Source organism: Fistularia commersonii, chromosome 10 (genome assembly GCF_037954325.1).
Source record: "Fistularia commersonii isolate RoL2024-O1a breed Wild chromosome 10, RoL_Fcom_v1.0, whole genome shotgun sequence".
Classification (NCBI taxonomy): domain Eukaryota; kingdom Metazoa; phylum Chordata; class Actinopteri; order Syngnathiformes; family Fistulariidae; genus Fistularia; species Fistularia commersonii.
Genome location: NC_141293.1, coordinates 13,099,066 through 13,124,323, shown reverse-complemented (window position 1 = coordinate 13,124,323; position 25,258 = coordinate 13,099,066). Strand labels below are relative to the sequence as shown.

General features: G+C 43.8%; 3 protein-coding genes across 6 annotated transcripts; 1 reads left to right on the top strand and 2 right to left on the bottom strand.

Moving 5' to 3' along the window:
* Positions 1–1,062: 1,062 nt before the first annotated feature.
* On the bottom strand, positions 1,063–9,575 carry herpud2 (HERPUD family member 2). Of its 4 annotated transcripts, none has more exons than XM_086153810.1 (9): positions 9,504–9,575; positions 7,770–8,173; positions 6,021–6,098; positions 4,996–5,103; positions 4,751–4,902; positions 3,675–3,776; positions 2,758–3,093; positions 1,986–2,097; positions 1,063–1,779 (listed from the first exon to the last, which is right to left on the bottom strand). In XM_086153810.1, the coding sequence occupies exons 2-9, from the start codon at positions 7,914–7,916 to the stop codon at positions 1,585–1,587; spliced, it is 1,230 nt and encodes a 409-aa protein (XP_086009936.1). In that variant the 5' UTR covers positions 7,917–8,173; positions 9,504–9,575; the 3' UTR covers positions 1,063–1,584. The 4 variants fall into 4 exon arrangements, with proteins under 4 accessions (XP_086009936.1, XP_086009937.1, XP_086009938.1 ...); XM_086153811.1 differs by having other exon boundaries at positions 4,996–5,100; XM_086153812.1 differs by lacking the exon at positions 7,770–8,173 and having other exon boundaries at positions 9,504–9,573.
* A 307-nt stretch (positions 9,576–9,882) lies between these two features.
* Positions 9,883–12,898, bottom strand: pkdc (protein kinase-like domain containing). Its single transcript, XM_086154392.1, has 3 exons — positions 12,707–12,898; positions 11,195–11,579; positions 9,883–10,931 (listed from the first exon to the last, which is right to left on the bottom strand). Exons 2-3 carry the CDS (start codon positions 11,557–11,559, stop codon positions 10,340–10,342), a joined length of 957 nt encoding a protein of 318 aa, XP_086010518.1. The 5' UTR covers positions 11,560–11,579; positions 12,707–12,898; the 3' UTR covers positions 9,883–10,339.
* Positions 12,899–13,734: 836 nt separating this feature from the next.
* Positions 13,735–21,239, top strand: ankmy2a (ankyrin repeat and MYND domain containing 2a). The gene is made up of 10 exons (XM_086154391.1): positions 13,735–13,921; positions 14,385–14,449; positions 16,421–16,559; positions 16,649–16,747; positions 17,612–17,772; positions 18,587–18,801; positions 18,876–19,011; positions 20,278–20,406; positions 20,481–20,610; positions 20,698–21,239. The coding sequence occupies exons 1-10, from the start codon at positions 13,855–13,857 to the stop codon at positions 20,811–20,813; spliced, it is 1,257 nt and encodes a 418-aa protein (XP_086010517.1). The 5' UTR covers positions 13,735–13,854; the 3' UTR covers positions 20,814–21,239.
* Positions 21,240–25,258: the final 4,019 nt, after the last annotated feature.

The window sequence follows — 25,258 nt, the reverse complement described above, 5'->3', positions numbered from 1 at the left end:
CTTTGCAGGAGTATGACACACCAAAAATACGGCATTACTTATCATGTTCTTAAAATAATTGCCCAAGTCATTTTTGGCCATTTTTTTCCCTAAATCAACTCCCTATTCAACACATGGCTCACTTTTTTTTTCTGAAAAATATTACTTCATTTTAAGAAGGCAACAGAAATATAACAAGAGAATCTTGGAGCTGTTGCCAGTCACCTAGGACCCCCTAACACACACACACACATACAGGTGAAGACAGTCAGATTGATTAGCTCATCACAGAATGCAGGAGTCCAAAAAAAGAAACATTATAAAAACCCACACACACACACTTAAAAGTGTTTAGCCCAAACGACAAAGTTGTAAAGGCCATGTCACCATGGCAATACAACGACACCGCCAGAACAGTGCCGATGTGACCGCGCAGAATGGCAGGCGCCATGTTGGGTCTCGAATTGCAGCATCTGGGTTATAACGAGTCAGGACTAGCTCACTAACAATGAGGCAAATTACAAAATTATTAGAGGAATCCTGATAAAAGTCCTCCAATCAACTTCTAACATGAAAGCGATTTATAATTGATTTGTAAAGTTTTTGATTTATTCTCAAGCTGAATTTTTACAGTTAAGTTAAAAATTCTAGCAGGAATATTAACTGCAGGTCAGTCGTTACAACAGTGCTGGTAGGGATGGAAATAGCCTTTTAGTAGTTTGGCATTTTATATAAAGACTGTTTCATCAGCAATTTTTTTTAGTTTTAAGATAATCTGTACTTAAAAACAAAAAGAATAGTCTTAGCTGAAGAATTGTGGCTGATTGTTCTAAAACCAGGTTTAAATCAATACTGAAAGTCACCTGACAGAAAAAGATTAAAATATATTTATTGAAAATTCACAAATCAAATTATGAAAATATCAATAAATATATATTTGAATAGACCACACATACAAATATACTTATACCATTTTTTTTTCTTAAATTGTCATCAGGGTCCTCCACGTGTGACTGCCTCACAACCAGGTTCGCTCTGCCACCTGGTGGCCGTGGGAGGAACTGCAGAATAAATCAAGTCAAACTGCGGAGATCTTTTATTTTTAAAAAAAGCATATACTCAGGAATTAAAGATGCATATACTTACATGTGTAAATAGATTATGTTCAAATACACACAAAAAAGAGAGAAGACAATGTGCTTCAGTTGCTGCACTATCGTCATGCACATTGTGTGTGTGTGTGTGTGTACGAGGAACGTCCTCTTTCACTGTTTCGCTGACGTGTTTCCTCGTCTGTCCGGGGAAATGATTGATTTTTTTAATCTTTTTTGTCAAATATATTTGTGACCCAGGTCACGGCAGTTTCAAATCCATGACTTCGGAACCGCTCTCAAAAGGAAGACTGGTCATCGAACTCACCGCCAATGAAAGGGGGGAAAAAACAAACAGACGAAAAAAAAAAAAACAGGTTCTCTGCTGAAGCTTAAAACAGCATGAAAATCTATTTTTCCTCGAGGTCCATCTGCGTCGACCTCCATGGCAGCAGGGATCAGCCAGGTGGTTTGGAGGGGGTGTTAAAAGGTCATCGGAACAGCGAGGCGGGGTCTAATTGGCCGGTTGGGGTCGTCCTTCGGGGATGAGGGAGGTGAAGAAGGTGCTAATGAAGGACCAGGCGGTGGTGAGGAAGCCTGGCTCGGGCAGTGGGGCGGCGGGTGGCGCCTGGGCCTCGTCCTCGCCACCCCCGCCTCCCTCCTCGCTGCTGTCCTCGTTGTCGTCTATCCCCTCGTCCATCATACGTTCCTGCGGCGGTTGGAAGCGGATTTCATTGCAGTCGGAGAAACGCGAAGAGAGTTTGCGAGAAAAATGACCAAGATGTCAGGACAGAAGAGTATTCAGATGTTACTGTGGCGTTCAAACTTCTTTGGAACGATGCTTAAAATTATGATTTCAAGGATGGTTCATTTCCACCAGAGAGCAAGGGTAGGAGGAAGAGAGGAAGGTCTCACCAGTTCCCTGAAGTCCCGCTGTCTCTCCGCCTCGTTCTGAGGCACGGCTCGCCTCTGCCGCCGACCAAAGTTCTGCTGCTCCGGCCGGAAGGGAAACCAGCCAGCCTGGTGCCTGAAACCAAACCCGGAACCAAGACACTATTGGTGATCAATGTATCAAAAATATGTTGATTGACTGGCTGAAATAACCTGCTGATGTGTGACTTTGTTTATCAGGTTTCCTAATAATAATAATGATGATATTGTTATGATTGTTCCTATCATTACTGCAATTATAATCACATAATATAATCATTATAATCACAATTTGTTAAACTAACTAAAAATTGCAATAGAAGAGCGCAGCTCTGCAACATGAGTCAGACATGGCTTTCTTTTAATTTACAAATGCCAAGCGAGAATATTATTTACAAATCAAAATCAATTTCGAGTTTTATGTTTTATTTTATGTTTGCAACTTCTTAACTTAAATGTCAGAAACTGTTTCTTTATTCACTCTAAACTTGACATAATTCAAAATACTAATGAAAAAAATTGAAACAATTCTCAATTTGTTTTATTCAATTTGGTATAATTTAATATGCCATTGTTTTTTTTTTTATTTTTACTGTGACGCTCCTCGAAATGACATAAGCTCCTGCTGCCATCCAAGAGAAAAACATTCATCCATAAATGACTGATTTATAATGTCAAATAAGGTGGATTTTGTTAAATAATATCATTTGAAAATATTATTATTATTATTATCATAGAGATTGCTGGTTGTACTCACAGGTACACCAGCAGCATGGCGCCGACCACCATGATGAAGCGGCTAAACGAGGAGTAAAAGTAGACAATGCTGAGCAGGACGCTGGCCCGGGACACCGTGTACAGCCAGTCCAGCCAGTCGCGATTCAGCTCGTCCTCGTTCAGCACCTCGCCGCCCTGCGCGTTCATCTGGATGTTGGCGTTTCGCGGCTGGTTCTGTGGCAGGGGATCGGGCGCCGGGTCGGGGCCCAGAGGTGGCTGCGCTGCTTCGTTGGGCTGCGGGGGTGGATGGGCGGAGGTGGAGGCGGGGGCGGGGGGAGAAGGGTCCGGTGGCTGAGATGCGGCGACAGCAGCTTGACTGACAAGTCGGGGAAGATAGGAGTCGGTAATGGGGATCATGAATGTAGACCTGGGAGGCTTTCTCCCAGAGACACAAACTATCAGGAACTAAATAATCCTCCTGTCGCTTTTCAGAGCATGTGATCCTGAGATGTTTGATTGACTCTGTGCTTCAGTCATGAGAGAGCTCATCAGAACCTCTCAGGAGTAGCTGATGCAATGCCTCTTCACATCCCTTCGGCATGTTCTTTCTGACACTAAACTGCGAGAGAGCGGGATTCTCTCTGTATATATGTGTGTGTGTGTGTGTGTGTGTGTGTGTGTGTGTTTGCTCTCTCATAAACTGATCCGTCTTCATCTCATTTCCAACTGAAGTTTATTGACTTCCGTCTTTTTGTGAGCACAGAGCACAAGGAGTTTTTGTCGTTTTCACGTATATTTCACTCACAGATATCCAGGACTGTGTCAGCAAATGTGCATGTGTGTGTGGATTGTAGTGCAGTGCACCCAGAGTATTCCCTGCATTTACGTGATGAATCTCAAGTGTGTTCAGAAAAACGATCACTTCCTGTGGATGTCTGCTGAGAGGGGGGGACCTACTATTGCATGTAGTAGTGTCTGGCGTACATCTGCTGCCACCACATCATCTGCATGGGCATGTAGAGCTGAGCGCCTTGCACGGGGACCTGGGAGTCATCAGGCCTGAACACATGAACACACACACGACGCAGACTTAAAGGTGGCCACAACGTGAACATCTTCTGCTTTTTAAACACGTGGTGATATAAAAGTAACCGAGGAAGTGCAGGAAGTAAACAGTCGGATATTATTCCCGGGGTCTTATGAAGTAACTCTGCGCTGATATTCTGGTGTTTCAAAAACTTAGCTTTCAATCCATTTTTGAAAAAAACATGATGTGAAAATTACAGGCAAACTGGCAAAAAACTCAAATGATCCATACACGCTATTAATCTGTTCCAGGTTCCTGTTGTTTCATGTTCTTTAAAAAAAGAAAAATGTACTTTATAAATAACAAATAATGTACAACAAATAATAGAGAGAATGCAAAGAAATATACTGGTTTTAAATGTATTTACCTTTAAGATGGGATGGAAATGGTAGTGGTGGAGTTTTTCATTTGATGTGTTGCTAAATTTTACGGCTAAACACTTTATCACTTCATTTAGTGATGGAGTGAATGCCGCTCCTCTCTTTAAAAACAATCAAACTGTCCCCGACCGGCTTTCAGTGACTCTTGTGACGCCCCGTCTGTTGATGTTCCCGGCATCAGCTGCACTGATTCCCCGTTAACACCTGCCTGCTTGCGAATGATGCTCTCCTTCACTGTATCCAACTGACAAGAACTTCCTCATCCCTTCACGGATGACTCCACAACAAGCACACCTGTTTTTCCATGAGTTTCTCTGGGCTAATTTACCGGCGGGCAGCACATCTGACCGTTTTTTAAAGCCACTTCATGACCAGTGGCGGCCATGTTGGTGTGAAACGCTCATCCCACTCATAACTAACTCAGATCTCGGTTCGAATCACAAAGCCAGAACAATGGACAGAAATGGCACATATTTCGGAGAACTCGCAAGTCGATGCACTCGTAAGTCAAGGTTCCACTGTTCTCCAAAGATCTGAGTGACGGCCCGAGTCGAAGGCGTGCTCACCACTGGGGGATGGCGGGGGGGCTCTGATGGTTGTTCTGGGTGTAATCCCCGCGAAACCTCAAGCCGTCATAGCCCGGGACTGGAGAGGAGGAGGAGGAGGAGTCTGGCTGAGCGTCCTGGCTCGCCGAGGTCAGGCTGGTACCATCTGAACTCTGGAACAGTCGGATAATACGTCATCAGAGTTGGCCTGACAGGACACTGATGCAAACGTGTCCACGCGCAGGGGTGTGTGAGGGTCTACTCACGTTGGCGTCAGGTGTCGGGGAGCTGGCCATGGAGGGGCTCCGCGGCAGGGGAGAGGCCGGGGGGCTGTGAGAGGTGCACACTAGGTGCAGCATGTGGTATTCATCCTGCTGTTGGCGGGGCCGGTCCGCGCCGGCATGCGAAGGAGGAAGGAAACGCAGCGGCGGCAGAGACAAAGCAGCTGGATTAGGGTGGAAATGACCAGAACTCCCGACACACAACGCTCACCCTTTGTTCCCGAGGGGCCGTCAGGGTGACTATTGTTCACGCCACCGGATTGTTCCACACGCAGCGATATAAAAGCGCCTGGACTTGCACATGAGCTGTGCAGACAACGCGGTGATTCACGGTCAACGGTACTTCCACCTGCAGGACAGGCGGCGTCTTTGGTTCAAAGTTGTATATTTTCCAAAACGAATGCAATAAACTGTAATAACAGGTCCTTCTCATATGATTCTTTGAAGCCGGATATTCATCTGACAATGCTAGCCTCCCCCTGTGTGACATCAACTGTGTGACGACACCAGGTTGCTCTGTGACATAACAGCATCTCGACGCTCACAAGGCCAGCACGCATGCACAAACGCACACGCGCACACACACACACACACACACACACACACACACACACACACACACACACACACACACACACACACACACACACACACACACACACACACACACACACACACAGGTTCTACCGCTGAACCTCAAATTCCATTAAATCAGTATTTGTCAAAAAGAACACTGAGAGGTCATCGAACACACCCAGTAATATTTGACATCACAGAAAAGTCCTGCTTGTCATTGCATAATAATGCTTTTCGTTTGAAAATACTTTATAAAAAGCACCCGTGTTGTCCGTGACCCCATTAAACCGCTGCTTAAGTTTGAACGTTTAAACTGTATCACCTGAAACTGAACTCAAACATTCAGAAAAACGTCTGTTTAGAGTATTCAGATGGAATCCCCACCCCCAACACACACACACACACACACACACACACACACACACAGCCTTTACCTTCCTGAGTACATCCCGCAGCTGCAGATGATCTTGGAGGAGCCGTCCTGAGTACACCAGCCGCTGGTCTTTGCACAGCTGCAACACATAGCAGGACGAGGATGAGTGTGTGCTGCAACGCTGGGAGGCACTGGTAAGTTATTAATGTCACAGGAGATTCTCACAAATGAACTGGAATAAAATCAGGCTCAATTTGATTGTGACGGCGCTTAATGGCAAATCTGGCGAGGAGCATGGTAGGAACACACTGACGAGGCAGGGTAGGTCTGGCATGTCATTTCATCGCTGCCACTGAGGCAGAATCGGGGAACCGAACCGCCGTGACAACAGTGATAAGCATGTGAAGGCAATTTTCTCCCTGCTTTTGGGAGAAAATGTCATATTTGCTTTCCTTGTTTGCTTTTCTTCACACATTAACTTCTCCATCCCTCTTTCACAGGAGAATAGAGCCAAAAAGGGCCGGGTTCCAGAACGGCCTTCTGGGTGACATTTTAGCTCACAAACGTGACCTGCATTTTAGTGTGCTGTGCCTGTTGGAACAGTGACATAGCACTGAACCACGCTGTAACAATGAGAAAAGTTTTTCACTTCCACGCCACCGGATCTTGGCTCTTTATCACCAGGAACAAGATCTCAAAGACTCCTCCCGCTCTGTTGTTCTCGCACTGACCTTCTGAGGGACAAAGTGGAGCGGCGTCCCCCACCTGACGGATCCGTTTACCTTTTGTTTTAATAATCCTTTGTCACACACTGTGAGCAGGAGGTGCTTTATGTTTGAGGTTTTTCTCCCCTTTGTGTCACCGACACAGCGCCGATGCATCCGCACAGCGGCGCTTTGTTCAGACACGGCTGTTTTGTACGAGCGCGTCTGGAGAACGGAGAACTGGATGAGGCCGCAGCTCAGCACAGCTTCCTCCTCACTTCAACAGCTGAAGCTTCTGTCTGAGGGCCAGAATGTCACTGTGAACGGTTGAATGACAGCGCAGTGATCACCTTTGTTCTCGCCAAGGTTTTTTCAAGGATTATACCGAATCTACCTTGACTCATTCATTTTCAACAATCAGAAGTTCACAGCTTATTGAAAATTAACCTACACGGCTTTTTTTCCACGGGCGACATGGAGGAGCAACAATTCGCATTTCCACATCACAGCAGGAAGGTCCCTACTACAATGCGGACTGGAGGCCTTTCAGTCCTCATGTTCTCCCTGTGTCTGCGTGGGGTTCTCCAGTTTCCTCCAACAATCCAAAAACCTGCAGGAGGTTCATTGGAGACCCTTCATTGCCCAGACGTGTGAATGCGACAGTGAATGGTTGCTTGTCTCTATTTGTGGCCCAGTCATCAACAGGTGACCTCTTGCCCCATGACAGCTGGGATGGGCTCCTTCCCTGCCATCCAAAAGTGTCATTGCTCTGTCATCAACTACATCCATGTGACTGAAGACAAAAAAACAGTGACTCAAAATGAACTTGAGTTGCACTGTTGTGTGTCGACTTTCAGAGCATTTACATAAAGCTGCAGGTGACAGCAGTCAGCTGAAAAAACCCTGTGGTTCTGTTGGCAGTGCTGCAGTTATAACAGCCACCAGATTTATCTGATTACAGGGATGTCAGATATATCATATTTCTGGTACTAGAATGAAGGCAAACAAAGGTCTGCAGTGTGAATTAAACATAAAGAAAAATTAAGTTGAAACTCTGGTATTGGACCTTCAGAAGTAAAGCCACCCAGAGGGGAACAGCAACGTACCGGCTTACTGGGGTACACCTTGGATATGTGACTCTTCAGCCTCTCCACCGTCCAGTTGAGGAAGCAGATGATGGTCTGGTCTTCATACTTTTGGTTGGGAGCCTTGATGACCAGCGTTACAGGACTATCAACTGGCCCAGAGTCCATGGCTCATATTAATAAGAGGATGGGCTCTGCAGAACCGGAGCTTCCCAAGAGCTTCCTGTAACCACTCAGGACTCACCTGAGGAAAAGTCACTCTAAAAATCTTCCCATCCTGGATTTGGCCATCTCCCTCAACTCTACCTCCTAATGGCTGGGGGTGCGCCTCCCCCTCTACAACACCAGTCTCATCTGTGGCAGCGGTGGGTGTTTCCCTGTGACCGTCGATTGGAGATTCTTCTTTGGGATGCACTCTCGAAATCCTTAGGGAAGAGAGGAGGAGCGTGAACCTCTGGGAAAGTTCAGTTCACACTGAAATTGCAATCTCATGAATGAGCTGCCGATTCTCAATAAATGTTTAAGAAAAAAAAATTACCTAAGTTAAATAATACCAGCTCCACTGATATTAATACATTATGATTTAATACAGCAAATATTTTGGGGCAAGGTGGTCTAAACAGGTGTAAACATATCTCAATCTTTAAACTCCACAATTTTACAGCCAACACAACTATTGGAATAATCATTAATCATGCAATATTTATTTCCAAATGCAGAAGTAAACTTACTTCCCAGGTTTTTTGGTGTTCATATCTAGCTTCAGTAAATTTGATTCAATCTGACCTGGTATTACAATATTGATCTGAGTTGATGGGCTAATCAGATGATCGATGAAGACCATCATGGATGCAAACTTTAGATAAATTTCGTTGCAAGTACTCATCATATTATATTTCAGGTTTCAATTTCAATCCTTCGGAACAATGACAGTTTGGTGAGTTAATACCAAGGCACATGATGCATCGCTCGTTTAATTTTCATCGCAGCTACTAAATTACACCACAAGACAAGAGGACACAGGGCACAAAAGTGCTGTATCCATGGAGACGAAAGAAAACAACTTCACGTTCAACTTTGCAGTGCACATAAAATGGCATTCCGCACCACCAGCCCAACCTCTTTGGTCGGCACTTTGTTTTGACTGTTTAGGGTTTCCTCCTACACACTTGTTGAGAACAATGAGGAGCATCTGCTTCCATATGCAGCCCACCGCGTTTCAGAGTTCGCCATGAAAATGCAGAACTCTGCAGAGATGGGGTTGCCATGGGAGACATGTCTCTCTAAATATCCAAACACAGCCCGGGACGTTAGTCTGGGTCATGTGGTTTTCGGTTTACACTCCACGACACATGTCACGTACAGTCATGTTGATTAACTGTCAAAAAAGATAACAAACACTCAGTGAAAGTCAGATGAGGCGAACACACTAGTGGTTAAACTGAGTTTAACTAGCGTATAAGTTATTGCTAACCCTCCCTGAGCAACCGCCGCGGGTGTCAAAGTCAGAAACTAGTGAACTTTAAGGGGCAGGTTCACTTCACCGCACTCCTCTGTTCACCCTTGTCATGTCGCCAGCGTTAGCACGGCGGCTAACGACGCTAGCTCCGAGGCGGTTCGCTGGGAGCTCGGTTCGCTGGGACGCTGCCCGCGGTGACAGCGCCTCAGGCCGTCCCGCGGAGTCACCCGAAGAAGGGTCGTCGCCTCCCTCCCGACCCCCGACCCCCTCGCGGAGTAATTCGCCGTTGCACCTACTCAAGCTCCTGCACCCGCCTCGGTCTCCAGCTCAGGCTCGCTTCCCTTGTTGTTGTAACGTCCTCTGGTGACAATTCGGAAGTGACGTCATCGCACCACGTCAGCTGATCAGAATAATATCCGGTAAAAATTAAATACATCTTAAAAATATTGGTTTTTTTTTACCTAATTTAATTAGCGTTAGATATTTTCTGCTTTTTCTTCACAATTTGTGACAATTTTTGTCATTGTCTATAATTATTTCTCCGAAACGTATCTTTCTTTATATCTTTTTTAAATGTTGTCATAAATTTTTAATTTCCCCATTTGATTGCTCATCCTTGCTTACTAAACGGAGGCACATTGAGTCACTTCCAACAAAAATTTTTTTTCCAATATTATTCATATATTTATTATAAGTGGTATTATAATTCATATGATTCATTCACTGATTCATACATGTACACATCCACTCATTCACTTTCTGATGAACACATCCACTCATTCACTTTCTGATACTCTGTATGCTGCTGTTTTAAACATAATATTTATAACTTAACTAACTCGACTGCACTGTCATCTTTCTGTTTGGCAAACTGCAATTTCCCCATTGTGGGATGAGTAAAGGCACATTCTATTCTATTAGTTTTCAATTCGAATTGTTTTCAGAGTTTTGCACTGTGTTGCTTTTTGGACCACAATCCTTCAGAACAGCAAAAAAGAGAGAATAAACATCAAGATGGGCGAAGGACATGTGACATTTCGACAGAATAAACTGAGGTTGTGAGCATCTCATTGTGTAATTTTCTTTATTTCCAGTTTCAAACAGATCCAAAGTCAAAAGTATTTTGTTTTGTTCAGAGCTTCAGTTTGCTTAGAACCTCCTTGGTCAGCATTTTGCTGTATCTGTTGATCTTCCAGTGTCCTGGACTCCATCCCAACAGGAAGCGATGGAAGTCTGTCCAGGCAAAGGCAAACATCTCCCTCCACTCCTTCTCCAGAGCTGGAAAGTCCACATCGTTTCTCACTGCGTGCCTTAACTCCGTGAAATAAAAGTCCAGAAGGGCCGGCACCTTCTTCTCACACTCCCTCTCCTCCATACAGCTTCCTAAAAAATACACCACATCTTTCATACCACAGCCGCCACCGACATACTGAAAGTCCACGGCCGCAACTTCCTTTGTGGTCCGGGAGAAGCAGAAGTTGGCCAGCTTGGCATCTCCGTGGACGATGGTCTTGAAGTGACACTCGTTGAGAATCCTGTCGATGTCAGCGGCTGCTGCTTTGAGCTCAGCATGGTCCATTGCCTCCAATTCGTCCGGGCGGGTCTCCAGATGCCAGTAGGTGCCGACGGGCCAGAGGCCCTCCGGAGTTACACCGAGAAAGAGAGCGTGAAAGTGTGCGAGCCAGCCGAGGCAGGCCTTCATCTCCTTGTCCTTCACACTAGTCCTGCAAAAAAAAATGAAAATGAAAAACTTTTACAACAAGTGAATCTTCAATCATTGTTATCAGCTCATCACTTTTCTTGAAAACACCAAAATAAGCTCAATTTGACACATACCACTATTTTGCAGTAACTTTAAAAAGTACTCTATTATTGGACAGTCATTTTCATGTTTTTTAAAACCGTATTTTAATTCCCATATTGTTTGTGATCTTTTATTTATCTCTGATAAATATTAGACTTTGTATGACAGGCACGTGCTCTTTACCTCCTCTGATCATAACCAGCCACATCCAGGTCCTCCAGTACGATCAGCATCTCGTCGCCGTAGGAACGAGTGGCCAGGCAAGAGGGGATGCGACAGTTCTGATTCGTGGAATAGTTCTGATACCAGTGTGTCTCCACCTGATAGGATCTCACTTTCCGCATGTGGGACAGGTCAGTGTTCCGGCCCTCCGGGCGCTGGGTAGGAAACTGGACGTGTTTGACAACCACGGAGGGTCGGTCGCAGCCCTCCAGGTGCAGCCGGACTATCTGACCATATCCGCTCCACAGATCCTGGATCAGCGCTCCAACACACAGGGATGAAGCGCTGCACGCCTGCAGGACAAGATCCTGGTACTCCTGCTTCATTTTCAGGCAGGGCTGAGACGCTGAAGCAAAATACGAGCTTTTATTTGTCACATCATGAAGACACGTCGCTGTTTAATTGCTTGATGGTAGAACAAACAATACAACAAATGCACTCAAAATACAGTGTGTTGAGACAAACAGAAGAATGAAGATCTACAATGTCAATACTGACAACAGTAGTCATGTATCTCAAAATTGACTGAAAGAAAAAAATAAAATACAACAGACTACAAAGAGGTACTAAGTGCATCAAAAGTCATGATTAAAATAAAATGTGAACAAAAGACACAATGTAAGGATAAAAGTTAAATAAACAAACATCGAAATAAGACACCAGTCTAATCAGTCAGTCTTCTTTTCCTTTGGGCTGCTTCATTCAGAAGTCAAAAGGCAGCATGGCACGAGTATTAAAACATGTTAATAGGGCATATATTGAAGTCAGTAAAGTAATGTACTGTGATGTAATTGTGATTACAACCGAAATACTGTAAATTGTAATCATTTAAACTGTAATAATTTATCTGTATATATGTTAATAACTGTGCAATATTCCATAACAACTACATGTACAATATTTTTTCATACTCTTGTGCACTCCTTATCTTTCACTTGTTACTTAAGACACTTTATAGTTTATTTGTTTTTCTTATTCTCCCTTTTTCTCATATTTTTTACTGTTTATACAATTTTTCTACTATTATTTTATATTGTTATATTTTTCTTGTAACTCTGGCACAACAATTTCCTTCGGGATAAATAAAGTTGTTCTTATTCTTATTCTTAATACTGCTCTGACAACTGTCATGGGATCACAAGTCTATAAACCTTATCCTTTCCAAGCTAGAGTGTTGTGAGAGAAGATGATTAAAACATCGAATAGAATTCATGAATTGGACAAAAACTAATTTATTATGACGTGACATTAGGTGTATTTTAAACCATTAACAAGTCAGTATTTTGGAAAAAACAAAACAAAACGCTTTGGCTGATAATAAATCACTTGTTCTTATTCTATAAAACGTCAAACAGTAACCTGACAAAGGTCACACATTAAAAAAAAAAAAACGAAATAACGTTAAAACACTAAAAAATAACTAAATTAGGCCGCTTGTTTTGTCTGGATGAGGATGAGCAGCAAGTCACTCACCTCAGAGATGATGAAGAACTGCGGGTCTCCCTCGACCGCACATCCAGGTGACGTCACGAAAACTACCAGCAACGAACACTAGATGCAGAAACTAGATTCCGGAAAATTCTTGAAGAGCCGCAGCCTTTTTACATTTCTATGTGCTTTGTTTTGCTCTGAAACCGGGCGGCACGTCCGAAGCGACGCCATGAAGCCGGAAGTATCGATTGGATTGCCGTTTCGGTCAAGATCAACAGCCAACTGCTGCCCCCTGCTGGACTGGAGGCACAACTGCGACCAGCTGACGTCTGGATCATATTTGGTTTAAACGTAACAATTAAATTTAAAATAATATGCTTTATCAACATATCTCTAACAGAAAATGAAACCGGCTGCGAGGACTGATTCGGTTTCTCTGACTTCTTGTTTTTAGAATTTATAAGACTGTCAGGCTGTCTCAGACCTCAGAGAAATTGCCGAATTCTAAACGTCTAACAGTGGAGCTGCGTTGTGCATTGAATCGATTTATGTGACAATTCGACAATGATTCTTCGTTTAAAAACCTAAAACTATAATTTTCTTCATGGCCTTTGCACCCCAGTAATACAATCCTGAATATAAAAATTCAATTTATAGTTATTCAATAACTCTTTCTTAAAACAGAGTGATTATATTGCTTTATTGGTATCCAATAAACCTTTCTCAGAAATGATATTTGAATTATTTATTGTTTATTTTTAAATAAAAAATATCTTTAAAAGTATCTTTAATTTATCATTTATTTATTTCTCTCAATGAATTTTCGAGATTTTCTTGTCGCAGGTGAGTTAATCGAAAGGGCTTGGAGCGAGTTATCTATACATTTTGAAAGCGTGAAAAGTTGACATTATGGGTTAGATTGATGCAAGTGATATTTATAATATCATATAAACCTCTTTTTTATTTTTTTCTCCCAACATTTCATTTTTGTCTTGTCTGGTAGAAAATAAACAAATCCCTGGAACCCCTCAGTCGGTCGACAGTGGTACATTCCAGATTCAAGACTTTGGCCAGCCCTCCTGCCCGAGCATCAGCAGGCAGTCATCCTCAGAGAAAAGTAGCTCTATCCAAAAAAACGCCCGTTGTATTTATAACGTTATAGTGTTATTTTTAAGATTTCTGTCACAGCGATGTCTGCTTGCAAGAAGGGAGACTTGTCGTCCAGCGAGAAGGAACTGTTTGAGGTTATCACTGCAGGTAAACCTGTGGCTAACTGTTAATCCCTGCGGAGTGAAGACCCGCACCGAGGCTAGCTCTTGCTAGCTTCCGAGATTTAATCTAGATTACAATACGGTGGGAATAATATCACTGTAATGCTTTGTGTTTCCTCGCCGTGTGGCTTTTGAATTTGTAGCGACTAACAAAATGACATGTCATGGCTCTTAAGGACTGTTAGCAGCTAAAGTTAACCAGTAGCTAATAATTAGCATGTGTTTAGCGTTACCATGCTAGCCAAACTCAATAAGCAAAACTTCAAGAATCGCATTCATCGTTCTCAGTGTTTTATCGTGTTATAACTGTAGTGTCTTGGGTATATTACTATCAATATAGCTTCCGAAGAAGTAGTGAGAACCCTCAGGACTACACAAATGATTTGTTATGATTTGTACAGCCTCACATTGTATTAATTTTGCATTAATAGTGAATACTCTACTTGTAGGAAACGTCCAAGAGGCCTCCAGGCTGCTGGGCTGCAAGGATGTTCGAGTCAACTGTTTGGATGAGGTGATTTAGAAAAAAAAAAAGAAAACTGCTGGATTCACATGACCAAAGGCTTCTTTTTAACATTATCCAGTTCTTTGGGCTGGAGTGTTTAAGTCAAAGTAATGATAAAATTATTCAGGATGTTAAACTTCATGATCGGATCACCCACAGCTGTTTATCCTGTAACACATGCAGGATGAAGGGTCTTCCACTTGAGGGCTTTGTAAAAGGGTCCTTCATGTCCCCTCTTGTTTGTTTCTTCTCTCCACATGTCAAAATCAGGTGTTTGGAAAACAGTTGTCTTGTCTAATGAACAGTATTGAAGCTGTCAGCCTGTCACAGGCTCCAGCTGGTGGTTTCTGGCCCCTTGACAACTCACCATATTTAGCAACTATTACGATTTGATAGAGGGGTGATGTCTCTTTTCATTCTGTGGGATTTATAGTATATAGTTTGCTCAATGAAAACACTTTAAGTCCCAAACTGCCTTGATGAGCCAATCACCTGCTTCCATCTTACTCTCTCCTCTGCATCTTCCTCTCAGTCTGACTTTATCTCCAGAACATCTAATACATGCTTTCCCGCTTGGACTCATTCCTGATCTTCTCCATCCTCCGCACTCCTAAGGAGAACCTCTACATCTTCTCGTTTGCCTCCTCCAGCTCTGCCTCCCGTCTTTAAACCAGACAACATGGCTGCTCTCACCTCTGTCTTCTTCGCCTCCCCCTCCATTCAGGCTGAAATTCTCTTATCACACTGAACACTTTTTTCCACCCATTTCCATCTTCCTTGCACACATCTCACCACCTCTTCTCTGGACTCCATTGCGCTGGACTGTTAGTCCGAAGTACTTGAAATCCTCCACCCTCTTGCCCTGCTCTGAAACCCCAACAAAACCAGAAATGTCAAAGTAAAGCTCTTTAAGCAGCCTCAGTCACCTCTATAAAAGTTCAACAATTGTTTTCATAGAATTAAAAACCTCTGAAATGAAGATGTAATTTTTACTAACAAGAGGAAAATTAGACACTGTAACTAAATTGTATGTCTCTATACCAGTGTTTTCCAACCTTTTTTGAGCCACGGCGCATATTTTACATTCGAAAAATCCCATGGCACACCACTGAATAAGTATGTCAAAAATGTTTTTAATGAGATACAATGAAGTAGTCAATTTACTCAGTTCAGGGCTGTTTCTTGATCAGCGCCAGGGCCGAGCATTTCCTCTACAATGAATTTGCAGGCAGGTTGTATTAATGTCTGCTATGATGTGTGTCTGTTTGGATGAATTCAGAAACTTTGTAGCTAGCTTTCTGAATTTTTTAACTCATCTTGGTAGTTTTCTTCAACAACGCTGCCTGATTCTCAGTCTATTTACGTAGATGAGCAAAATAGTCAACGTTCTTATTTTGAGGTGAAGGGTGTTCAGCTTGGAGATACTGCCACCTAGTGGAAAAACATTTAATTGTTCTGCCTGTCACTGAATGCTGCCCACATAGATAGACGTACGAAGACACATTATTTGAGTTGATTAAATAATTCTCTGACCAATCGAGTGAAAGTGGGCATTTTTCCACGGCACACCTGATGATCTCTCATGGCACACTAATGTGCTGCGGCACAGTGGTTGGGAAACACTGCTCTATACGATGTGTGAATGAGTGAGTTAATCGTTCACGTCTCTATTTGACATGAGAATGACCGACTGAATGGTCTTAAGTCTCTATGACGTTTGAATGAGAGAATGGATGGCTACAAGTCTCTATGCGTCCATTTGATCGACCGCCGACTGGTCCAGGGGACAGCTGGGATAGGCTTCAGCCCCCCCACAACCCTGATTGGAGGATAACTGGCATAGATAATGAATGAAGGAATAAGTAAAATGCAGTTTTAATGTTGACCAAAGTCCAGTGATGTTTGTTTGTGGTAAATATTTGTTTTGGAAAATACCCTTTTTGCCACCTCTCATGTGTCACCCTGCCATCTCTCCCACAGTACGGGATGACCCCCCTCATGCACGGCGCGTACAAAGGAAAGGCCGACATGTGCAAATTGCTGCTTCAACACGGTGCAGATGTGAACCGCAACGAGCACGAGCACGGGTACACGGCACTGATGTTTGCTGGACTCTCAGGTGTGCCCAAGCTTCGGGGGGGGGGGGGTATGACGCGCTGCCTTTGTGGAGTCTCTTGTCGTGACCCAGTCTTCTCACCGCGCCCACAGGGAAGACAGACATCACATGGATGATGCTGGATGCCGGGGCAGAGACTGACGTGGTTAACTCAGTCGGGAGAACTGCTGCGCAGATGGCGGCTTTTGTCGGTACGTATGCCGGAGCCCCTCTAATCTTGTGGCACGGATCCCGTCGAGATCAGTTTCAATGAACTGTCTGTAGGTTTCCTTCTTCCACGCTCAACGTTGCCGTCCTCCTGGCACCTGAAACGACCCTGAAAAAGCTGTACTGTGTCAAAACGAGAACAGATGGCTCGGGTGTGTAACACGGGAAACACGAGGCTCACAAACTTCCTTTTCTTCCCCTTGAATAACCAAGGCTGGAAGTGTTTCTGTCGTCCCATCTTCAAAGGGAAACTTCGCAATCATAAAAGAAGTGGCTCCTTGCTCTATGTGTACTCATGAACACTGGATTGGTTGTTTCTGTGAGAAGATCCACCACCTCGAGTAACAGAGGCATTTGGGGGTGGGGGCTGTCGGGTTAATCACATGACTCATTGATAGTGAGCAGCCGCAAAGATCCAGAAACACTCAAATAAATATCTGCCATTCAGAATCCTATTTATGCGGGACGACTTGTGAGTGAGACCGTGAATGGTCGTATGTTTCTACATGATGTGTGAATGAAAGGGTGAATTTTGGCTCTATATCACGGGTGAATGAGAAAATGGTTCAACGTTTCCATATGATATGAATGAGAGTGTGAATGGTTGTCTATTTATATGACGTGTGAGTGTATGGATGAATATGCGTCTATGATGGTGGATGAAAATGAACGGTCGCAATGAGAGAGTGAATGGTTGCATGTCTCTATTTGTGGCCCTGTGATTGGTCCAGGGTGACCCCTGCCTCTCGACCTATGACAGCTGGGATAGGCTCCAGCAGCCCAACAAATCCATAATAGATTCACATGTGGAGTCCACCTTGAACAGCGAGTGTTTGGTGTCCCCTCAGGGCAACATGACTGCGTCACCGTCATCAACAATTTCTTCTCGCGTGCCCGGCTGGACTACTACACCAAAGCCCAGGGTTTGGAGAAGGAGCCCAAGCTGCCGCCCAAGCTGTCCGGGCCCCTCCACAAGGTCATCATGAGCACCAACCTCAACCCCGTCAAGGTCGGGACCCGGCTTCCCTTTTTTTTTTTTTTTTTGTCTTATCCCTCCTCTTCCATTTCCGTCTTGATACACCGTCCCTGCTTCAGGCCTCCCTCTCGTGTGCATGCATGCACTGGCACGTGTTCATTCTCTTCCTCCCCCCTCCGGGAATAGAATGCACAAAGAAAAAATCAGCCGGTTCTCTGCAACCACATCTTGTGGTTGCTAACAACCACATGACTGCTAAGATACAGCCACAGCTAATATCATCGTGTGTGTCATGGAAGACACACAGAAACTTATTGACGCACATATTGGGTTCATCCTGGTTCTAGTCCTTCAAAGTCCATTCCACAGGAATATTTTGCAGCTCCTAGAACCTTTTCAGGAACCATGATGTTTGCAGATGACATTGTGATCTGCTGTGAGAGCAGGGAACAGGTCGAGGAAAACAGGAAAATCTAGAGATATGGAGGTATGCTCTGGAAAGGAGAGGAATGACGGGTGGTCGCAGTAAGATATAATATATGTGTGAATGAGAGGCACCTGAATGGACTGGCGAGGTTGAAGGGGAGTGGAGATTAAAAAAGCGGAGGATTTCAAAAACCTGCCAAAAAACTGTCCAGAGCAATGGAGAGTGTGGACAAGAGGTGAAAAATTGGAACTGGATAGTTCTTTAAACTTATTTGTCCAAAATTGGCATGTGAAAGTTGCTGGTGTTGAGAATTGCAGACAGAATAACTGGTTATGAACAAAACGATGCAGTGAATAAAAATACCGACAGTATAAAGGCTGGAGGATGAACGCGGCTCTTTCCCGCTGTCGTTTGCTGCAGATGGTGCTGCTGGTGAAGGACAACCCGCTGCTGGCCGAGGCGGAGGCCCTGGACAAGTGCCGGCGGGTGATGGAGCTGATCTGCGAGAAGTGCATCAAGCAGAAGGACATGAATGAGGTGCTGGCCATGAAGATGCACTACATTGGCTGCGTGCTGGGGAAGTGCGCCTCCTTCCTCAAGGACCGCGAGGATAAGCTGGACGGACTCCTCAAGAGGTCGGCCAAGTACAAACGTGTTTTTTTTTTTTTCCACGAGCAGAGCTTCCTAAATCATCTCTCTCCTCCTCCAGCTTGCTGAAGGGCCGGGAGAGCGACGGCTTCCCCGTTTACCAGGAGAAGTTCATCAGGGAGTGCGTCCGCAAGTTCCCCTACTGTGATGCCACGCTGCTGCAGCAGCTGGTCCGGAGCATCGCCCCCGTGGAGATCGTGAGTTTCCCCTCCTGAAAGGGAAATAAGATTTGCTGTCATGGCACGTCGCGCTGAATGTCGTAAAGTAATACCTTGACTTGGGAGTTTAATTGGATCCGTAACTTAATATACTTCCTATTGAAATGAATTGAAATGTGATTAATCCGTTACAGACCCCTCTTCTTGTGATGCGTTTTTAAATACCATATTTTTCGCACTACATGGTGCACTTAAAATCCTTACATTTTCTCAAAAATCGTCCGTGCGTCTTACGAATGAATTCTTGTTGTGCTTTCTGAACTCCAACCAATTTTATGCGGTACACTGGACTCAAGCATCCGTCGAAATGTTTCAGTGTTACTTTGGTCAGCGACAAAGTTGCTCACAATGCAGTGCGCCTTACGGTCCGCAAAACACAGTAAGAAAAATGAAATGGCACGCTGACTCATGAGTGCATCAGCCTACGAGTTTTAAGATATGAGTCGTCGCCCAGAAGATTTTTTTTTTTCCACCACCTGCCAGTAGGTTGCCCTGCAAAAATCGTAGAATTTCAATGCCTGCATTTCAAATTACATTTCCCCTTGAAATGCAATTCATCTGTTCCAGACAGAAAGAAAAAATACCTTTAATGCTACATTATTAGAGAGAACGTAAAGAAATCAACTGGTTTTATGGAGTGTAATTACTATGAACATCAGACGAAGATGCCACTGGCAGAGGAGGAAGTTGGTGGAGTTTTCGTTTGGTCCTCTATCACTTCACCTACTGGCTATACACTAAATGCTACAATTTGTTGCTAACTCACTTTGCTACACTTTATGGCTAAACTTCATTTAGTGACGGATTGTATGCTAGTCTTCTTTTTAAAACCATCAAATCATCCCCAACTGGCTTTGAATGACTCTTCAGATGCTTCGTCCGTTGACCGTCTGCTGCACCAAATCCCTATGAATGTCTCCTGCTTTCTCACTGTCGCGTTAACTCACCAACAACTTCTCCATCTTTTCATCGTCGAAGCCACAACACACACACACCTTGCTCGTGTTTTTCCCTGAGTTTCTTTGGGCTACCTAGTGGCAGACGGCGCATCTGACTGTTTTTAAACGCCACTTCACGGACAGCGGCGTCCCAGTCGTTCTCAAACCCTTATCCTGCTCATGTATAACTCAGATCTCTGCTCGTATCACGAAGCAGAAAATCCACAGAGCTCATCTCTGAAAACTCCGAAGTTGATGCAAATGGAAGTCAATGTTCCACCGTTCCTTCTTCCTCCCCGCTGCGCAGGGCAACGACCCCACGGCGCTGTCCGTGCTGACCCAAGCCATCACGGGTCAAGTGGGTTTCATGGATTCGGAATTCTGCACCTCCTGCGGAGAGAAGGGAGCCGAGAAGAGGTGCTCCGTGTGCAAAATGGTAGGTCGCAATACCGTTTCACTGCTTATACGGGCTAGCAAGACGCTCAGCGTTGGCACTGTGCTCCTCTCCAGGTGATCTACTGCGACCAGGCCTGTCAGAAGATGCACTGGTTCACCCACAAGAAGGTCTGCAAGAAGCTGCAGGAGCAGAGGGAAAAGCAGGAGGCGGAGTCAGCCCTGCTGAGCAAGCAGCACAACAAAGGTGGCGAGCAGCAAACCTGGTCTGTCCTTTCGCTACTTGATATCATTTAGCGGTTTTATGGAAATAGTTCCTTTAACTGTGTTTCAGAGGGGAGCTCGGTGGTCCAGGAGGCCACGGACTCCATGCAGGAACTCTCGGTGGAGACGAGCGCCGAGGCCCGAGGCCCGAACCTGGTTCCCCCCATCGCTGCCGTCGACAACTGAGCCCACGTCCAGGTGGCATCCCTTAACCTCCACAGACAGAACTGTTTTATATTTATTATGAAGTGTAAGACACGAAAGCGGAGGAGGAAGGTCTCCTCCTCCTCCTCCTCCCTTCAACATTCGATGATCTTGTCATGTGAATGTGGAAAACAAAGAAAATGCGGTGTGAGGCCACCGTGAGGTGGCGGCATTGAGGTTAATGTTTCTGTGCAGTTCATGCCTTAAGAAACCGTAGCAACCGACGTTGGGAAAGACGAGAGTGTGTATTTTTGTTAAAAATAGTTTCCCCTGCCTGGGGGCGGGGCTTAGTGAGGCGATGCTCAGGTACTTGTGGTGTCGGCGCCAGGATTTGTTTGTGCCATGTATCCATGGTGACCATCATGTCAAACAAGCCACACACACGCAAACATGTGAAATAAAAACCGTTGTCTGACCAGCAGGTGTTGTTCAGTCTTCCTGTACGAGCTCCCCAGGGGGCACCCGGCGCCACCTGGGGGCTTATGGCGTTCATCTTCCCGCTGTGCAGCAGAGAGTTCAGCAAAAGGAACCAAAAAAAAAAACAAAGATAATCAAATAACCTTAAAATTGAAAGTTAGAAAAGAAGTGTGGCGAAATAAGCAGGAAGGTGTCTAAAAATGGTCTGGAAAGAAACAAACTTCATCTAAAACCCTTGTGATGGGGTGTTACGGTGTCGCCTTTGCTGCACAGCAAGAAGGTCCCTGGTTGGATTCTGTCTAGGGGCCTTTCCATGTCTGAATGATGGCAATATTTTCACATATGTAATATGAGAATGAATGGAGCCTGAGTGTTTCTGTCCGATGACAGATGAAAAGGTGTCTGGGATTCGTGTCCCAATAGTTGGGTGATATTTCTCCCTTTCAAAATAAAGGTCACCACAGCTTGACCTTCGGTGACCCTTCGCAGGAGAAAGTGTCCTGAAACGACTTCCAGAGTTGGCATGATAGTTACCGGAATAGAATTTTTTATTTTTTTAACATTTTTATAAATATGGATTGAAAAAATATCTGTAATTGAAATTTGGCTACTGATAAATGACATTACTTTACAGGTTAATGTACATTAGATTGTTTATTTACTTATTAATTTCCCCTTTCCTTTTAAAAACAGTGAATAATAATAATAATGATATTCTTTTGGCTTTTCCCTTCAGGGGTCACCACAGTGAATCAACCTTCTCCAAAACATAAACATGAAAATAAAAACAATAACAAAGCGGGGAAACATTAAAAATTTTAAAAATAAAAAGTGTGTTGTTACATTCACACATACATACACATGTATGTATGTAAAATAATAGAACAAATACAATTAGAATAATCAAATAAATATAATCATTTGCATTTTTGATCAAGAATTACATTGACAGAAGACTTTCAAATCCTATTTCTTAATCTGTTTCCACAACAATGCTGATAAATTACAGATAACAGAATGCATAAGGATACAGGGGTCTTAATACCATGGCTTAATTCAATTAATCTATTCTTCTATATCTTTAGCTGTGTATCCATTTCATTTTATTTTTTCAATTACACCCCCAAAAAACTCTTCGAATTGGTGTCCTATCACTTGTCCCCAGCATTTAATACTGCAGTGACTGTAGATGTCCAGCAGAGGGCGCCCTTTCACAACAACATGGGTCTTTTGCTCCCGAAGCACGGACCAGGTCGTGACAGATAATCTGATCAGATACTCTGATCGAAAAATTGATTAATTTAGATTAAGATTATGATTATTATTGTTATTATTATTCCCACCGTGGGGCCTCTCCGCGTTGAGTCTCCATGTTCTCCCCATGTCTGCGTAGGGTTCCTCAGGGTTCTCCGGGCTCCTTCTGCAGTCCAAACACATGCAAGAGTTTCAATTAAATTCACTCACTCATTTTTTTCCAATTAACCTGCTGCATGTTTTTGGACAGTGGAAATGGAGAATCCGGAGGAAACCCTCACAGACACGTGGAGAACATGCACACAGAAAGGTCGCCTTCTCGGAATCGACCCGGGGTCCTTCGTGCTGTGGGGCCGAAGCGCTAGCCACCACGTCACTGTGCATTATTATTATCAATTCAGTTTAAAATTTAGTTTTACTATATTCTTATTTCGACGCGTTTAAAATGGACCTTCGGATATATTTTCACTGGAACATGTCAAGAGACAAAGGTGTGTTTTCAGTTTGATGATTTGAAATGGAAAGCTGTCTGTTTGAAATCTTTCCCCGATCTGTTTTCCACCCAGATTGATTTACCGACCATCGCCGACCAACTGGATCCAATCGTAGTTTTGTTTTTTTAAATTACACTGGCCAAACAGCTGATTCTTCCACCAGGCCTCACACTCCTGGTCCGTGGGAGGAAATGAGCTGAAGCCTGGGCTCTGGTGTGAGTGTGTGTGTGTGTGTGTGTGTGTGTGTGTGTGTGTGTGTGTGTGTGTGTGTGTGTATAATATATATACACACACACATACATAATTTTTCCTCGGCCCTTTTTAGGATTATTTTGGATGGCTCCCTTCAGTGGTCTGCTCAGCCAATCATCTGCCTCCATCTACCCCCCTCCTCTGCATCCTCCTCTCTCACACCAGCTAACTTCCTGTCCATTTTCCCTCCATCCAAAAACCTCCTCTCTGGTCTCCCTTGAGACCTCCACCTTCAGCATCCTTCTACCCAGATCTTCACCGTCCCTCCCTTTATCTCCAGAACATCTAACATGTGTGGTCTCCTGATCCTCTCCATCCTCCTTGCTCCTAGAGAGAACCTCCACATCTTCTCCTCTGCTCTCTCAAGCTCTGCCTCCTGTCTCTAGAATTAACAGTAGCACTGTGTGTGTGTGTGTGTGTGTGTGTGTGTGTGTGTGTGTGTGTGTGTGTGTGTGTGTGTGTGTGTGTGTGTGTGTGTGTGTGTGTCGGAGCTATGACAGATCTGGTTCACCTGGGAGGATTTGAAGCTGCCGCCGCTGGGAGGAGGAAGTCACGTTTTTTCATCTGCTATTTTCATCAGACTCGACGCTTTTATTTTGAAAATATTTCTGAGGGGAAACAAAAAAAGCAAGGTCGCTTTATGATTGAAGAGAAAACATGATATGAAACATTGATATGAAATTAACAAAATAATAATAAAGTGTACATCATATTAAAGAGCATGGAGATAAAAATTTTTTGGTACTGATGTGAAAAATTTGAGATTTTACAGTATAAAAACTAAAATGTGTAAACAAATACATTTTGTATGGAGAGAGGAGCAGCAGAGGTTCCTGGACAGTTTTGTGCAAAACCAGTTGGCTTATAATAAAGTACACAAGCAGCAGGATGATAGCAAGTGAGAACATGAAATGGATTTCAAGCAATAAGAAAACTGAATGCATAAATAAATGCATTGTCTATGCAGGGCGAATAGCAGCAGAGGTTTCTGTGCAGTTAGTGCAAACTAGTCCATATAGATAGCATGTATTTTTTTATTTTTCAAAATGATATGCTTGTGTGTATGTGTGTGTGTGTGTGTGTGTGTGTGTGTTCTCTTAACTCCATTTATGCAAACTTCCCCACAGCATCATTCTCATTTCATCTCGACTTTTGCGCTACTTTGCGCCTCTTCCTCATTTGCACCACCAATTGCACTTGTCTTGAATTCACATCTTTATTTCACGCGTGTTCTATGTTGTTAAATTCCTTGTATTTGAAATAGTACCTTGCGGAGAAAGACTTTCTTATTCTGATTCTTTAATCAGAATCTGTCGACAGGAAGTCGCTGCTGACCCGAGCATTTAGTCCCATGCAGCATGAAATGGGTTCGAACCCGGGTCGGAACCCAGACGCGTTTCAGAAAAAGACAGGAAGCCGGGAAGCTTTATCTATCATCGTTTTAACTGTTTTTCCCCCCCGGAGAAAAACACTCCGTCCTCTCGAGTTTTAGATGTGGAAACTGTGGAATTTCAATGACATGGCCGGATAGATGAAGTGACAGGATCTACTCAAATATTTTGAATCCACAGGCAATTTTGATTTTGATCTGAGAATGATATGAATGTCCGTTGATGTTAAAACTCCTCATATCAACCCAATAACATATGACATGCTGAAAAAAATACAGAAATTAATATAAATATGAAGTCTGTTGCGATGATGAGTGGCGGCGCCGGTCACTTTTATCATCATCCTCATCTTTATCGTGTGTGAGAGGAAACAGTGACCGTCCCAGAGATGCACAGCGATAGAAAGGAAATAACTCAGAAGAATAAAACCCGAAAGAAAGAAGAAAAAAAAAAACTTGATTAATTTGGATTGATATGGGATATTATGGCCTTATGAACTCAGGTTTCATCTAATCAGGTCAGATGAGAGGTCAAAAGCGAAACAACGCTTTTAAACCATTTACATTTTTGTTATTTAAATTTAAATTTACCTGGAAAAAACAACCCTTTCCAGTAAATC